Source organism: Phyllopteryx taeniolatus, chromosome 1, assembly GCF_024500385.1.
Source record: "Phyllopteryx taeniolatus isolate TA_2022b chromosome 1, UOR_Ptae_1.2, whole genome shotgun sequence".
Lineage (NCBI taxonomy): Eukaryota > Metazoa > Chordata > Actinopteri > Syngnathiformes > Syngnathidae > Phyllopteryx > Phyllopteryx taeniolatus.
This window is the reverse complement of record NC_084502.1, coordinates 29414489-29430665: the sequence shown is the minus strand read 5'-3', so window position 1 is coordinate 29430665 and position 16177 is coordinate 29414489. Positions and strand designations below refer to the sequence as shown.

The 16177-nt window shown below is 41.2% G+C and overlaps 1 protein-coding gene across 2 annotated transcripts; it reads right to left on the bottom strand.

Moving 5' to 3' along the window:
* Positions 1-2880: 2880 nt before the first annotated feature.
* Positions 2881-14603, bottom strand: bco1l (beta-carotene oxygenase 1, like). Of its 2 annotated transcripts, XM_061786888.1 has the most exons (11): positions 14406-14603; positions 13692-13820; positions 9720-9849; positions 7207-7354; positions 6980-7127; positions 6401-6621; positions 6066-6332; positions 5305-5410; positions 4177-4271; positions 3208-3319; positions 2881-3106 (listed from the first exon to the last, which is right to left on the bottom strand). In XM_061786888.1, the coding sequence occupies exons 1-11, from the start codon at positions 14467-14469 to the stop codon at positions 2952-2954; spliced, it is 1575 nt and encodes a 524-aa protein (XP_061642872.1). In that variant the 5' UTR covers positions 14470-14603; the 3' UTR covers positions 2881-2951. The 2 variants fall into 2 exon arrangements, with proteins under 2 accessions (XP_061642872.1, XP_061642881.1); XM_061786897.1 differs by lacking the exons at positions 13692-13820; positions 14406-14603 and adding an exon at positions 11287-11307.
* Positions 14604-16177: the final 1574 nt, after the last annotated feature.

Here is a 16177-nt window from a genome sequence, read left to right as displayed (position 1 = left end):
TTTTCTGACATCCATCTTTTTGGTTTATGTTTTTTAACACTTGTGGGCTACCGTAGCTTAAACACGTGACGACAACACGAATTAGAAATGTAACATAATTCAGAATTATCACTGAAAGGAAAAATTATCCTGTCACCTAGCCCCACTCATGTCGTCTTCAAAACCTGCCGTGAAGAGAAAGGTTGACGATGAGCACAGAAAATTTCAGGAGTAGTGGGAGACGGAATATTTTTTTGCTGAGCCCAGAGGCATCCCGACGTGTCTAATATGCGCAATATAAACTTGGGGTGCACAAGGAATATAACATCAAACGTCATTACTCAACTAAACTGATATTGTTGCTATGTACTGAGTGAGATGATCGCTGAGACAGGAAAGCCATTTAAAGATGGCGAGTACATCAAACAGTGCATGTTACAGGCTGCAAGTATAGTCTGCCCGGAAAAAAAGGGTCAGTTTGGCAACATCAGCATTTCTGCCAACACAATGGCAGAGTGCATTTCTGACATGTCAGGTAATATTTATGATCAAGTGCGTGAAAAAGCTCAAGATTTTCATTCATTCTCAGTCGCTCTTGATGAGAGCACAGACGTCACTGACAATGTATGTCCGTGGTGTTGATGACAATTTTTAAGTGCTGGAGGAGATACTCACAATAATTCCAATGCATGGCCAGACCATGGTCAGGAGGTATTCCGCCAGCTGTGTGATGCCATTGCGGATGCCATCTTACTATGGAAGCATTTTGCTGCAATAACAACTGACGGAGCGCCATCAATTACGGGGAAGAAAAATGGACTGGTGGCACTTGTTCGAAGAAAACTGGAAGAGGAAGGCTTGGAAGAGGCCATTGCTCTGCACTGCATTATCCATCAACAGGCCCTTTACAGCAAATGCCTGAAGCTTGACAATGTGATGTCTGACGTTGTGAAAGTCATCAACAATATCAGATCCAGGGTTTTAAAGCACCGTCAGTTCCATGCTTTTTTTTTTAGAGGAAATAGAGTCAACATATGAGGATGTGCGCGACTTCACAGAGGTGCGTTGGCTCAGCAGGGGGAAACTTTTGAAGAGGTTTTTTTTAAGTTAAGGGCAGAAGTTAAAGCTTTCATGGAAAGGGATGGGGTGACTGAGTCTGGTTGAGTGAGAGTAAGTGATCCCAAATGGCTAATGGACTTAGCTTTTCTTGTTGACATCACACAGGAGCTAAATATACTGAATAAGAAGTTACAAGGCCAGGGCCCACTTGTCAGTGTTGCATATGACAATGTCAGAGCATTCGCCACTAAACTTGTGTTATGGAAAGCTCAGCTTTCCCAGACAAACCTCGGCCATTTTCCCGCATTGCAAGGCACTCATGAATTCTGGCACAACATTTCACAGTGAGAAGTATACAGATACCTACGGGAAGAATTTGATCACAGCTTTGCAAGACACACAGATCCACTTTTCAAATGTTCGCTGACCCCTTCTCCTTCGATGTGGAAGATGCAGGTTGTCCGGGCTCTCCCTTAGAGATAGGGTGAGAAGCTCGGTCATCCGGGAGGATCTCAGAGTAGAGCCGCTGCTCCTCCGCATCGAGAGGAGCCAGATGAGGCGGGTGGGGCATCTGATTCGGATGCCTCCCTGGTGAGGTGTTCCGGGCACGTCCCACCGGGAAGAGACCCTGGGGACCACCTTGGGCAGGACACGCTGGAGTGACTACGTCTCTCTGCTGGCCTGGGAATGCCTCGGGTTCCCCTCGGAAGAGCTGGATGAAGTGGCTGGGGAGAGGGAAGTCTGGGCGTCCCTACTAAAGCTACTGCCCCCGCGACCCGACCTCAGATAAGCTAAGTTTTATTCCGAAAGGTATACCTGTATTTATTATTGTAAGGCACTGCAACATTATGCACAGTTCAAACTTGAACACAGTGCTTGACTATGGGAAATAAAAATGTACTTAAATCATGATTACATTTGAATGTTTTCAACAGAAATGTTAAATACAAGTCATACTCCAATGCAAATGTATAGCATCTATCCATCCCTTTTCTACACCGCTTATCCTCACTAGGGTCGTGGGTATGTATGTTGTTTTTTTTTTGAGGGGGGGATGTACACGGAAAAAACCCACGCAGGCACGGGGAGAACATGCAAACTCCACATAGGTGAGGCCGGATTTGAACTCGGGTCCTCAGAACTGTGAGGCAGATGTGCTAACCAGTTGGCCAGTTTGACGTGTACTGTACTTAAAAGTTGTATACAACTCAATTGTATTTGAAAAGTGAAAATTTACTGGATTTTAAAAGGTTTTAACTGGCTGTATGCATAACAACCTTCATTCTAATGTTTTGACTGTATGGTGTTTTAAATGTGAATTTGACTACTCTTTGTGAATCACAGATGTCATAAAGCCAATCAATTTGTCTTGATGAATATGTCCAATTACAGTTTATGTACTCACATTCCCGGACAGAAAAAAAATCGTTTTACTGGTTGAACGTTATGCTTGATTAATTTCTGACTTTTCAGAGAAGCCCAGTAAGACGGCTGAAATTGGGGGGAATTCAGTTTGACATCCCTCATTCACGTTCAAAATGGTGAGCTGACTGAAAATGAAAGAGTCCGCATTAAAGCACTTCATGATACTGGATGGTCTGTATGACAGATATGACAGGTGGTCTAATAAATCTGTTAAGCGCTCTACATTTGAACTATTTATGTTCTCATACTTGGTCAAATACACGCTGATTCTGATCTTGTCAGCGCATTCAGTTGCCATTTCGATTTTTGATCAAATACAATATGAATTTTGATGTTGGAGGAAATGGTTTTACAGCGATACACTAATAAGGGTAAAATTATACATCTTGATTCAAATGTTAGTACATTTCAGTCCACTGTTTTTTTTTATACAAATACCTGTACTTGTGCTTGAGTACAGAGTTTGAGTACTTTTGTCTTTTTGGCTGTCAGTTGGCATTGTGGATGAAAAGTCCATGAAGGTCCAAGTGAACACTGGCAGGAATAGCAGCCCGTGCCAGCTCCTCCAATGTCTTGGCGTCGAGCACAAGCATGAATGGCGAGGTGTTAGGGTCTGGTGAGATGACGGATGATAAGATCACACCTGCACAGAAGTTATGGAATCTTTAAAGTGTGTTCATCACGGCAAAACAACAACAAACAAACGAGAAAAGAAATTGAGAGTATTTCGTCAGAGAAGCTCACCGTCATCTTCGTCCACTGCTCCGGGTGACGCAACAAACACAGGTTCTGATGGGTAGCAGTTGTCCTGATGCCATTCCACATGGGTCCTGGCGACTGTGTCAAACTTGATGATCTGCGAGACAAATGATGATGATGATGTGACAGGTCCCTGATTTGATGTCTCTTTGGATGTCTTTGCTTCAGCAGTCCTGACCAGCGATAGCATTTCCCATTGAAATGAATTGAAATGCCATTAAGCCGTTCCAGACGTCCCTCTCAAAAAAATAAAAATACATCAATAAATAAAAAGTGTGTTTTTGAGAAGGAAGATAGCACTCTACAATGCTGTACTTCATAAAAACAGAGTAATAACACAACTAAATAGAATGCAAACAAACAGTTTGGGCATCAAGAGTTAAAGACCCTGTAAAGTGAATTCAGAGTTTTCTTTCTAAGTACATTATCTACTGAATATTTGCAGGTGTTAAAAACATCTGCAAAGACTGAGAACAATATAGAATTGTTGAGATATAGAGCCATGTGGACCGCAGCGACAGGTACATTTAACACCACTTTTCATTTTTAATCGATTGCACATTCCCAAAAATAAAACTTAAAACCGATAACATTAAACAATAACTAGTTGTAGTAACACTATTTGTTTTTCCGTCAAGACGCCTGCCTTTGGCAACGGATTTGGAACTAGGAAGCACACGAATTCCTCACATCTCGTGAAAGCGAGAAAAAGTATTTCAATTTAATGGACAATTGGCTAAATCGGACGAACCCCCATTCTATCGAGGTTCCACTGTACATAAGTAAAAATAATAGTTACAATTCATTTTACTCTCGGTTTCTGTATCACTACTTTTTTTTACTTAAGTACAGCCATTGAATCAGTACTTCTGCTTAAACCAAAGTCTTTATTTTCGTATTTGTACTTCTACTCAAGTACAGAGTGGGATTACTTTAGCGACCTCTGGCCCTGACCTTGTTTGGTTGTGGCGACCAGTCCACTTTTGAGCCATAGAAGTATCTGTACTTCTTGCAATTGAACTTGTAGTTGATGTTGGGCAACTCCAGACCTGGTGAGAGATCACACATACAGTAGATGGCAACCATTTATTTGATGTACTAGTAAGACTAATTCAATGGAAGAGTAATTTTTTTCCCCCCACTGCTAATGCCCCATTCATTTTTCTAGTATGCGGCATTGTCATACTCATGAGGACAAAGAGCATACAGCTGTAAATCCTGTTTGAGCATTTATTCAGTATCATTCTAGTACACTGACCTGTCTATGGTCTACTATGCTTTTTGTCCTCACAGTAAGTAAGTAGTAAGACAGTGGTCTACTAGAACGACAGTCTTTCTAGTCAAGTTTTTTTTTTCCACTACTGCCTTCTACTACTGTATGACATTTCTGCACACTCGTAGAACAACTATGTATGTTATGTATTTAATGTCACTAGTAGTACTATTAGAAAGCAGTTGTCAATTAGTGTAGTTTTACTGCACTAGTAGAATCCCTATCAATAGTGTTGCTTTCTCCACTACTGCCGTCCTCTACTGTATGACATTTCTGTGCAGTAGTAGTACAACTAGGGCGCACTAGTAGAACAAGTGTATCTTGCTTGTCAGGTTAAACTTTACACTAGTTGACTGAGTACTAATCGACATACTAGTGACATTATCTACTTGTCAACAGCTAGCACTTCAGTCGTACAGGTGTTACATCTGTGCGCTACTAGTACAACTAGTGAAGTGCTAGATGTACACTAGTAGAATTTGATATCTATCATATTAACAGTAGCACCCATTTGTCAACTAGTGCACATTTCTGCTGTACTGGTAGAACAACAAGAGCGCAACAGTCAAACAAGTACACGTAAGATAGTCAAGCAAACCTGTGCTACTAGTAAAGCATTCGATGTTAACCAGTAGAATATTATAATGTCACTGGTAGTACTAGTCTGTCCTAGTCGTTCTACTCGTGTGAAGAAGAGCATACTAGTAAATGGACAATTCAGTACACTAGTAGGATATCGAATAAATACACATTGGCATCCAACAAGTTGAGCGGTGTACGACTTATTCATCATGGCGACTAAAAGTGACCTTGGAACAGAGTTTCCGGCTGGCAGTAAACGTCACCGTCGTCCGTCATGATTGCTGTGGCAGTCGTGTCTGCAAGAGTCACCAGGTTGGCTCCTTTTGGTGAGTCCTGAAAAACATACACTTTGCTTAAATGGGGTGAATACTCAGAGAGATTTAGAGATTGCGGTTTCATTTCTTTTTCATATTGACTTTAGAACAGGGGTGTCAACCTCATTTTAGTTTGGAGGCCACATTCACCCCGATTTAATCTCAAATGAGCCGGGCCAGTATATTTGTGGCTTAATACAGTAAGCTAAGCTATAAATAACAACCCTTCCCAAATGTTCCCATTGTTTTGGTGCCAATAATTACAAGTACATTCAGAAAATATTCACATTTATTTATTATTATCTCGCTGCAAATCATATGAGCAATCAGAAATTCCTAAACAAAATGATAGCATTTTCAACAGTATTATTCATCATTTTTGTATTTTTTATTTTCACAAGTGAAACTTACAGATCAAAGTTTATCTACTGTATATACAGTGTGTACCGTTTATACTGTAAAACAACTCTGTTTAATGCTGTTTTTGGAAGTGTTGTTACAAGTAGAAATCGTTTTCAATTTACACAAATTTACGTATCAATCTGGAAATCATGACCTCAATCACACCATACAAACTCAAGTGGGAGCTATTCAGAAACAACTGTGCAGTTATCCACTTACTTTGTAAATGGATACGTAAAAATACACACAATTCTACTTCCCTTGCGCCTTACCTTGTTGACATGCAGCGGTAGGACGAACCGCTGGCTAACTGGTGGCGAGGAGTTGGAGTTGACCTCAATGAAGCTGCTGGTATTCATCCTCAGAATCTTCATGTAGAACATATCGTAGAGATTGCTGTCCTTATAGGCAATTAGGTCGAACACCACATGGTCATCAGTCTCGTAGGCATTAATGTGATGAAAGACCACCAGGGCGTCACCATAGAAACAAGTGGAAACCCTCTTCCCGGTCGTCCGGCTGAAAAGGTGAAAGAAGGTCTAGGAAAAAGTAGAGGGTCAGTTGCTGGTTAGTGTGAGGGCGATGGCGTCCAGATGCATCCACATACAGGGTGGTCCTTGTCGAACTTGAGGCAGCTTCCCCAGTTAATGCCACGGAAATAGGCGGTCGCCAGTTTGACAACGTCCACTTTGAACGGTTGCTCCACGAATACGATGAAGTTCTCAGTCATGCCAAAGCTGTGGAAGTAGCTTGGGAACAGCTTGGAGCGAAAAGGAAGTGAGCAGATCTGTTGCACCTGCCGCAGGGCGGGGTTCTTCTGCCCAGGACCTGAAATGAGGGACTCCTGGTAAAGTTGTTTATTGTTGGTTCTCACCATGATGTCTATTTTGCCCTCCCTGAGCCATGTTTACGTTTGGGAGATTTCAAACGCTTCTTCAAAAATGAGTGCTTTGGAAAGTATTTTATTGCCGCTCCCAGTTGAAGTTTCCTGTAAAACTGAACATCAGAGAATTACATGTTGAGTAATTAACCAAGCCACGTAGCTTTGTCTTAGACTTTGTCGGCAGCCGTGGCCCAATGGTTAAAATGTTACTGCATGCCGCTAAAAACGGACACTGGGCCGCAAATGCCTCTACCCGTAGTTTGGACACGCCTGGTATAAGATATCAAATGTGATTGAGACTACCTGACGCATCAGCTGGGACTTTAAAGATGACATACTTTGGTGGACCAAGACCTATGATGGCGGTTCCCATGTTGTATGTGTTGCCTTCATCGTCATAGTGAGGGTGAGCTGTTGCCAAATTGATAGCAATATGGTTCCTGTAGTTGATCTGAAATGGGTTCGGGGTTCAAATGACATTATTGGACAATATTGAGCAGAATCTGAAAGAGTTTTGGATTAAGACTCACTCTTCCTATGGTGTCCAAAGTGACAGGATCGATTTGGTTGATGTAGTTGATTTCAGAGGAGGCGTAGTAGTCCTGACCGTAGCGAATGATGTTAATCATGTTGTTGTCTGTAAAGTCGGGAATGATGTTGCTGAGATGCGTGAATACCCTGGCGAGGAAGAGATGTTTGGTGTAAAAAACACGTTCATGAATAGACACTAAATACAGCAGTACTTTGACATACGAGTGCCACAACCTGACAGTTTTTTGAGTTATATGCCGTTTTGTTTTTTTGCTTTGTGTTGTGAGCAGAGCTCGATTCTGATGCCCGCCAAGCCGCCATTGGTGGGTTCATTACCACCGTGGCGGGTAGCACAGCCACTCCCATTAGCCATTTTGGCGGGTTGAATTGTGTTCACTTGTTTGGACTGCGCCAGCACAGTGGACGATTGATTAGCACATTCCCCTCACAGTTCTGAGGACCCGTGTTGAAATCTGGCTTTGCCTGTGGGTTTTCTCCGGGTACTCTGGTTTCCTCCCACATCTCCAAAACATGCCGGTAGGTTAACTGAATACTCTAAATTGTCCGTAGGTGACTGTGAATGCGAATGGTTGTTTGTTTGTTGCTGTCTCCGTTGATGAATGCAAAGGGTTCCGTCAGAAAGGGCATCCGGCTTAAAACTTTGCCAAACAAATATGCCCCTTTTTAAGAACAAGGGTGATGTGCAGAGCTGTGGGAACTATAGAGGAATAAAGTTGATGAGCCACACAGTGAAGTTATGGGAAAGAGTAGTGGAGGCTAGACTCAGGACAGAAGTGAGTATTTGCAGGCAACAGTATGGTTTCATGCCTAGAAAGAGTACCACAGATGCATTATTTGCATTGAGGATGTTGATGGAAAAGTACAGAGAAGGTCAGAAGGAGCTACATTGTGTCTTGGTAGATCTAGAGAAAGCCTATGACAGAGTACCCAGAGAGGAACTGTGGTACTGTATGCGGAAGTCTGGAGTGGCAGAGAAGTATGTTAGAATAATACAGGAAACGTACGAGGGCAGCAGAACAGTGGTGAGGTGTGCTGTAGGTGTGACAGACGAATTTGAGGTGGGATCAGCCCTGAGCCCCTTCCTATTTGCAGTGGTGATGGATAGGCTGACAGATGAGGTTAGACTGGAATCGCCGTGGACCATGATGTTTGTATATTGGTAGAAGGATGATGATGATGGAGCTGCCAGGCAAGAGAGCTAGAGGAAGACCAAAGAGAAGGTTGATGGATGTTGTGAGGGAAGACATGAGGGCAGTTGGTGTTCGAGAGCAGGATGCAGGTAACCCTATTACATGGAAAAGGATGATGCGCTGTGGCGACCCCTAAAGGGACAAGCCGAAAGGAAAAGAAGAAGAATATATATATGTATATCATCAGCCACTTTCTATCCACTGCAGGATGAAGGCCTCTTCTTAACGTTTCCAACTACCACAGCAGTTTGCAATTTGTTGCCACTGTATTCCGGTGTGGTTAATAATTTCATCTATCCATCTACCCTTAGTTCTTTGCCGGATTTGAAAAATGTGCAAATAATTTTGACACATATGTCTCCCCATAAATGCGTTGTTACTCTTTGCCAATAAATGACAGACAACTGTATATTTGGTCTCCAGGAACTTCACTGGTCTTTCCTCACATAAAAAACTCACAATTGGTTGGTATGAATACCTTGGCTAATATTCTTCCCAAACTTTAACAGCAGCTACTCCGTTCAAATCTATACTCCCTTGTATGAAGTCAAATAAGATGATCCATGTTTGGATTATTTAAAAAAGTTATCAGTCAACACCTTTTCACTTTCTATTGTTTGCTTCAGCATTTACTTTTGAGTTGCTTGCAAATACCCAATGTCTACAAATGGAACTTTTCAATAGTTAGTAAATAGGACTAGTTATTTCATCTAGCTTTACTCATCCATCCATTCATTCTCTGTACCGCTTTATCCTCTTGACTGGTCACTTTAGGATGTCCTGCAGCTAATTTTAGCTGACTTTGGGTGAGAGGCAGGGCACACCCTAAACTGGTCGCCAGGCAATCATAGGGCAGATGCACTGTAAAAACAACCAATTCACACTCATATTCACACCTAGGGACAATTTAGTCTTCAATGAATCTACCTTGCATGTTTTTGGAATGTGGGAGGAAACCGTGGTACCTTTAATCAAAAAATTGCTAAACACGTGCTAAACGGCCAGCTGGAGCCGCATTAGGCCGCACCCTTTAAACGCACATATCAACCACTCAAATTTACAACAGTGTCTGTGTTACATTCGGCATATTTACACTTTACAAACTAATTTATTTCTTTACATTCTCTGTTTTATTAGGTTTTTATATTAAGTTTTACAAAACAGTGGTATTTTTCGTCATTAAGAATATAAAAAAAAAACAACTGTTTTTGCGAGGGCTAGAACGGATTAATGAGATTTCAATTCATTTCAATGGGGGTAAATTATTGGATATGATGTACCACCGTAGTTCCGTAATGTACCTGGAGAAGATGTTTTTGCAGGGGTCGGGATAGACCATGGTGCCAAACTCGGAGACAACAATCCGGTCAGCCTTAATATTTTTCTTATAGGTGTGGCTCTTCAGGAACTTGCTTCTGTAAAACACCTCACCTGGAGAAACAAAAATCACAGCATCAAGGGGAGCAGCAGCATGAGACCCATGCCAACACAATATTGCCATTATGACGTCAATGCAGTTAAACACGTCGTCAGAAGGACTGACCTATTTTACAACGTAAATTTTATGGAGCATTAAATGTATTGCCGTGACAATTTAATCTGCACGAGGGCCAACAGAATCAGTAGCGCTGGCCCAGCTCTGGTATGGTAGCTTTTATTGTCAATCTGCAATCAATAGGCTTTAGTAGTTTCTGTGCGTTTTCCCACAGGTCCCTGTCCATCCAATGTTTGAATTCTTATACTTGAAGAGTGAGGCTACAGGGAGAAGAGATAGCAAGGGTGGAGGACTTGAAATACTTCGATGGTTTGGACACGTCCAGAGGAGAGAGAGTGAGTATATTGGTAGAAGGATGATGAGGATGGAGCTGCCAGGCAAGAGAGCTCGAGGAAGACCAAAGAGAAGGTCGATGGATGTCGTGAGGGAAGACATGGGGGCAGTTGGTGTTCGAGAGGAGGATGCAGGAGATAGGCTTCCATGGAAAAGGATGATGTGCTGTGGTGACCCCGAAAGGGGCAAGCCGAAAGGAAATGAAGAACCAGAGGTGTGGACTTGAGTGACATGACTTGGACTCGAGTCAGACTCGACTCATGAATTTGATTACTTTAGACTGGACCTGACAGTGTGTTAAAAGACTTGGATTTAAACAGCAATGACTCGTGACTTCACTTGGACTTGAACCCACTGACTTGGTACTTTGATCAAAGAACTGAAAATCAAAATGTTACAGTTTTCTGTTTCTATAGTTACAGCATATGCGCAACTTACTGTTTTACTCCAGGAAAATGTGATATTTGACAACATAAAGCTGAAAGTCTTAATGATTTTTTATAAGGTCAAAAGTGTACAAACAACAAAATTTCTAACGTTGTTAATTCTTACTATATTTTAACAGTCAACGTCTTAACAAGCGCACTCCAGCAGACGACTTGACTAAGAGGTCATTATTTCACACGCCACCTAAAGTAATGGTTTCATTTAAAAAAAAAACAGTTCATCCATCCATCCATTTTCTCTCCCGCTTATCCTCAACATACGGTAAATCAACAATAAATGTGACAGCTAAATACGGTATGTGTATACATTCCAAGAACCACTGTTAACATACACAAAAACGACGGTGACATTTAACGAAATAATAAGGACGGTAATTATTGAAAAAAAAAAAAAATCCACATTGCATTGTGGGAATCGTGCGGCTTGGCGTCACGTATGCTTGTTTTCGTTAGCAGCTAGCTTTGTGAGCAATCGCGCAAATAGTTACACAGTGGGCCGGCCGTGCGCTGTCTGGATTCCTGTTCATTACAGTCTGGTTTAACGTGTTCTCAAGAATCAGTCTAGTATTTCTTTTTTTTAATCACTTAATTTACCGATTGCTCAGCACGCAGCTAGCATCTATTCAACCTGAAACTAAATTTTGGATTCTCATATTCTTTTTTTGTTTGGCTCTTTTTGACGTAATATTCTTATGCAGTGCCCCCTCGTGTTCAGACTGAGATAACACAGTTGGATAAAACTGTACCTTTATAACAAGATGACAAAATTGTGTTCCTCTTTTTCTTTTTTTAAATTAATGCCTTATGTTTTTGATACTCACAAGAAATGCCATGTTTAAACTGAAAATTATTTATAGGAAGCCAATTGGTCGTTCATTTGTAAAGTGAAATGTATCATTTTCTCTTGTGCATTCACAATTGCTATTGAACCAAGTAAAATATATATTTTATCCTAATACTTGATTATTCTGATAGAATTGTCAGTAGAATACTCGATTACTAATTGCAGCACTACTGGTCATTTTACACTTGCGACTATGTGAGTCCCGGGATGCTCATGTCATAGAAACAATGAGCCCGAACCCTGGAACAATGAGTCCCTGCAACTTATTATCACGGAATACTGATACAGTAATCCTCCGCTGCATCACGGTTTTTGCTTCACAGTTCCGCTATATTGCTGATTTTTATTACAGTTCTTACTCTTTAATCTTCAATTTTTCATACTGTTTGTACAACCCCAATTCCAATGAAGTTGGGACATTGTGTTAAACATAAATAAAAACAAAACAATGATTTGCAAATCGTATTCAATTAAATATAGGTTGAACATGATCAACTTTATTGTTTTTAGCAAATAATCATGAACTTAGAATTTTATGGCTGCAACATGTTCCAAAAAAGCTGGGACAGGTGGCAAAAAAGACTGAGAAAGTTGAAACACCTGTTTGGAACATCCCACAGGTGAACAGGCTAATTGGGAAAAGGTGGGTGCCATGATTGGGTATAAAAGGAGCTTCCCTGAATTACTCAGTCATTCACAGGCAAAGATGGGGCGAGGTTCACCTCTTTGTGAACAAGTGCATGAGAAAATAGTTGAACAGTTTAAGGACAATGTTCCTCAATGTACAATTGCAAGGAATTTAGGGATTTCATCATCTACGGTCCATAATATCATCAAAAGGTTCAGAGAATCTGGAGAAATCACTGCATTTAAGTGGCAAGGCCGAAAACCAACATTGAATGCCCGTGATCTTCGATCCCTCAGGCGGCACTGCATCAAAAACCGACATCAATGTGTAAAGGATATCACCACATGGGCTCAGGAACACTTCAGAAAACCAATGTCAGTAAATACAGTTCGGCGCTACATCCATAAGTGCAACTTGAAACGCTATTATGCAAAGCAAAAGCCATTTATCAACAACACCCAGAAACGCCGCCGGAGTCTCTGAGCCCTAGCTCATCTATGGACTATTTATGGACTGATGAAAAGTGGAAAAGTGTTCTGTGGTCCAACGAGTGCATCCATCTATCCATCCATCCATTTTCTGAGCCGCTTCTCCTCACTAGGGTCGTGGGCATGCTGGAGCCTATCCCAGCTATCATCGGCCAGGAGGCGGGGTACACCCTGAACTGGTTGCCAGCCAATCACAGGGCACATACAAACAACCATTCACACTCACAGTCACACCTACGGGCAATTTAGAGTCTCCAATGAATGCATGTTTTTGGGGTTTGGGAGGAAACCGGAGTGCCCGGAGAAAACCCACGCAGGCACGGGGAGAACATGCAAACTCCACACAGGCGGGGTCGGGGATTGAACCCCGGTCCTCAGAACTGTGAGGCCGACGCTCTAACCAGTCGGTTACCGTGTCGCGGTCCACGTTTATTGAAAAGGTGATGTAACACAGTGGGAAACATGACCCTGTCCAAGCTTTTTTGGAACGTGTTGCAGCCATAAAATTCTAAGTTAATAATTATTTGCTAAAAACAAAGTTTATCAGTTTGAACATTAAGTAGCTTGCCTTTGTAGTGTGTTCAATTAAATATAGGTTGAACATGATTTGCAAATCATTGCATTCTGTTTTTATTTATGTTGAACACAACTTCCCAACTTACAATAGTTTTGTGTTATCTATTAGTCTTGCTCTCTATCAATATATGGGTTTAGGCCTGCCATGATAATTTTTTTTAGGACAATATATTTTCCCCCAAACTTTCAAGATAAACGATAGTATGTGATGTGTTTTATGCCGCTGATATAATGATATTAGAGCATAATAAAGACTTGTACACATAGAATGGGTACGGAAAGTATTCAGATCCCTTTAAATTTTTCACTCTTTGTCATATAGCAGCCATTTGCTAGGTGTAAGGTGGACGCACATTCACAAAGCTTTTTGTATCCCTCATCATTTATCATCATGTGTCTAGGACGCTAGATGCACATCAAATGAGATCCAAATGCAATGCAAACTTTTTTTCTCCATACCCACCGTCTTTGAAAGTGAAGCTGTGAATAAGGGACATCCCATCGAACCAGTGGTTGTACTCCGAGTCACCCACAGAAAATAATGCAGGCCCGTTCCTTATCAGCGTGCCATGCAGCCATGTGGGCACACAACCTGCAAAGAGCACCTGTCAAAGGTCTTCGTCTGGACTATCACTAACCATGAGGGCCAATACAGTCAACCGAATCACGAGACACAGTTGAGCGATCATTTTCTCAATAGCGATCACAGTTGGATTCTCTAGGACAGTGGTTCTCAAATGTTTTACTCAAAATACCACCTAATATAATACTTGGCACATTAAGTGTTCAGCAAAAACGGAGACAGAGGTTTTATTGTTAAATAGAATGGTTAATAATACTGTAAGTCACTGTAACAGCATGGGCAGTTTCTGCATTAATACTGTGCTTAAATTGAGCAAAATTAGAAAAACTTAAATAATGCCTGAATTCAAAATGTGAAACATAAAATTTGAATTAAAACACCTGAATATTTAACAAAACAATTCCTAAAGATCAATTGCAAATGTATTGAACTTGAAAGTTAAATACGACTGAACTGTGCTAAGGAAGTAATTATTTTTCTACCACCAGAAAGAGCCCACACTTTGACAATCACTGCTCTAGGAGCTTAGAGAATCCCATTTACATTTTCATGATATAAAAGGAGACATTAATTGCCTTTCTTTTTCCCCCTCACCTTTCACTTGAGCTTTCACAAGCTCAGGTGTCTCCTTCCCATTCTGAATAAATAATGACTGCATTTTATTTTCCCGGTGCTGCTGCAACTCCACCACTGAATGAACAAAACACTTTAAGCGCGCCTCCACTTATCTGTCTGTGAGCGTCCTGTAAACGTTACATAAGAGCTGCTGGGTCATCACAGAATTGGACAACAGTTTCAGTTATGTGTGTGCTATGTGTGGTAATGAAAGCAAAGAATCAGATAAAGTGGACTTCAGACTCTTGTATCTCTAATTAGTTAAATCTGTTAATGGCTTTATAGCTGCTCTTATCAACATCACATGCAACACGCTTCCTTTGACCCTCTTTAATATTGCGAATGCTGACAAATTCATGCAGAGGTGGCAAAAGTACTCACACACACTGTAGAACTACACAGTCGAAGTAGAACTACCTGTGTAAAAACATACTTTGGTAAAAGTAAAACAACTTATCCCAAACATCAAGTAAAAAGAACAGACGGAAATGTACTTCGGTACATAAGTAAAAATGATTGTTGTTGGGTTTTTTTTTTTTTTACTGTATGTACAATACAATAATTGGTTCACTTCACATTCCACCATGTCACTGCTGTCGTTTCTCATTTGTTGCCTGCACCACGTTAAAAAAAAACCAAGGTGGGACAGGGGCAAAAAAAGACTCGGAAAGTTGAGGAATACTCCAAAAACAGATTTATAGAAAACAAGTTAGTGTCATGATTAGGTATAAAAGGAGCATCCCCCGAAAGGCTGAGTTGTTCACAAGCAAGGATGGAGTGAGGTTCACTACTTACTGAAAAACTGCTTGAGCAAAGAGTACACCAGTTGAAGAACGATGTTTCTTAACATACAATTTCAAGGAATTAAGGGATTTCATCATCTCTGGTTCATAATATCATCAAAAGATTCTAAGAATCTGGAGAAATCTCTACACAGACGCAGCAAGGCTGAAAACCAACATTTAATGTTGGTGACATTTGATCCCTCAGGTGGCACTGCATTGAAAACCGGCATCATTGTGACAAGGATATTGTCACAAGGGCTTAGGAACACTTTAGAAAACCATTGTCAGTTAACACAGTTCGTCTCTACATGTAAAAATGCATGTTAAAACTCAACCATGCAAAGCGAAAGGCATATATTAACAACACCCAGAAATGGCTCCAGCTTCTTTGGGCCTGCGCTCATCTAAGATGGACTGGCACAAAGCTGAAAAGTGTGCTGTGGTCTGACAAGTCCACATTTCAAATTCTTTTTGGAAATCATGGACGTCGTGTCCTCCGGGCCAAAATTGTTATCAGCGTAAAGTTAAAAAGCTAGCATCTGTGATGGCATGGGTAACTTGCGTATCTGTGAAGGCATCATTAATACATACAGGTTTTGCAGAAACATATGCTGCCATCCAACCAACGTCTTTTTCAGGGATCTCCATGCTTTTGAGCAAGACAATTCCAAGCCACATTCTGCATGCGTTACAACAGCGTGGCTTCGTAGTAAAAGAGTGCGAGTATCCCTATGAAAATGTGTGGCGCATTATGAAGCACAAAATATGACAACGGAGACCCCCGACTGTTGAGCAAGTTAAGTTGTACATCAAGCAAGAATGGGAAAGAATTCCACCTACAAAGCATTGACAATTAGTGTCCTCAGTTCCCAAACGCTAATTGAGTGGTGCTAAAAGGAAAGGTGATGTACCGGCACAGAAGGGATACAGATCCTCCTTTCTGCTTGACCTAAGAGCTCAACAGGA

Excerpts from the sequence above, each read along its gene's own strand:
- bco1l (XM_061786888.1), bottom strand. The coding sequence starts at position 14,469 with ATGCAGTCATTATTTATTCAGAATGGGAAGGAGACACCTGAGCTTGTG. Across the intron at positions 13,821-14,405 it reads TGTGAAAGCTCAAGTGAAAG|GTTGTGTGCCCACATGGCTG; the intron begins GTGAGGGGGAAA and ends TGCTCTTTGCAG. Across the intron at positions 4,272-5,304 it reads GCCGGAAACTCTGTTCCAAG|GTCTGGAGTTGCCCAACATC; the intron begins GTCACTTTTAGT and ends ATCTCTCACCAG.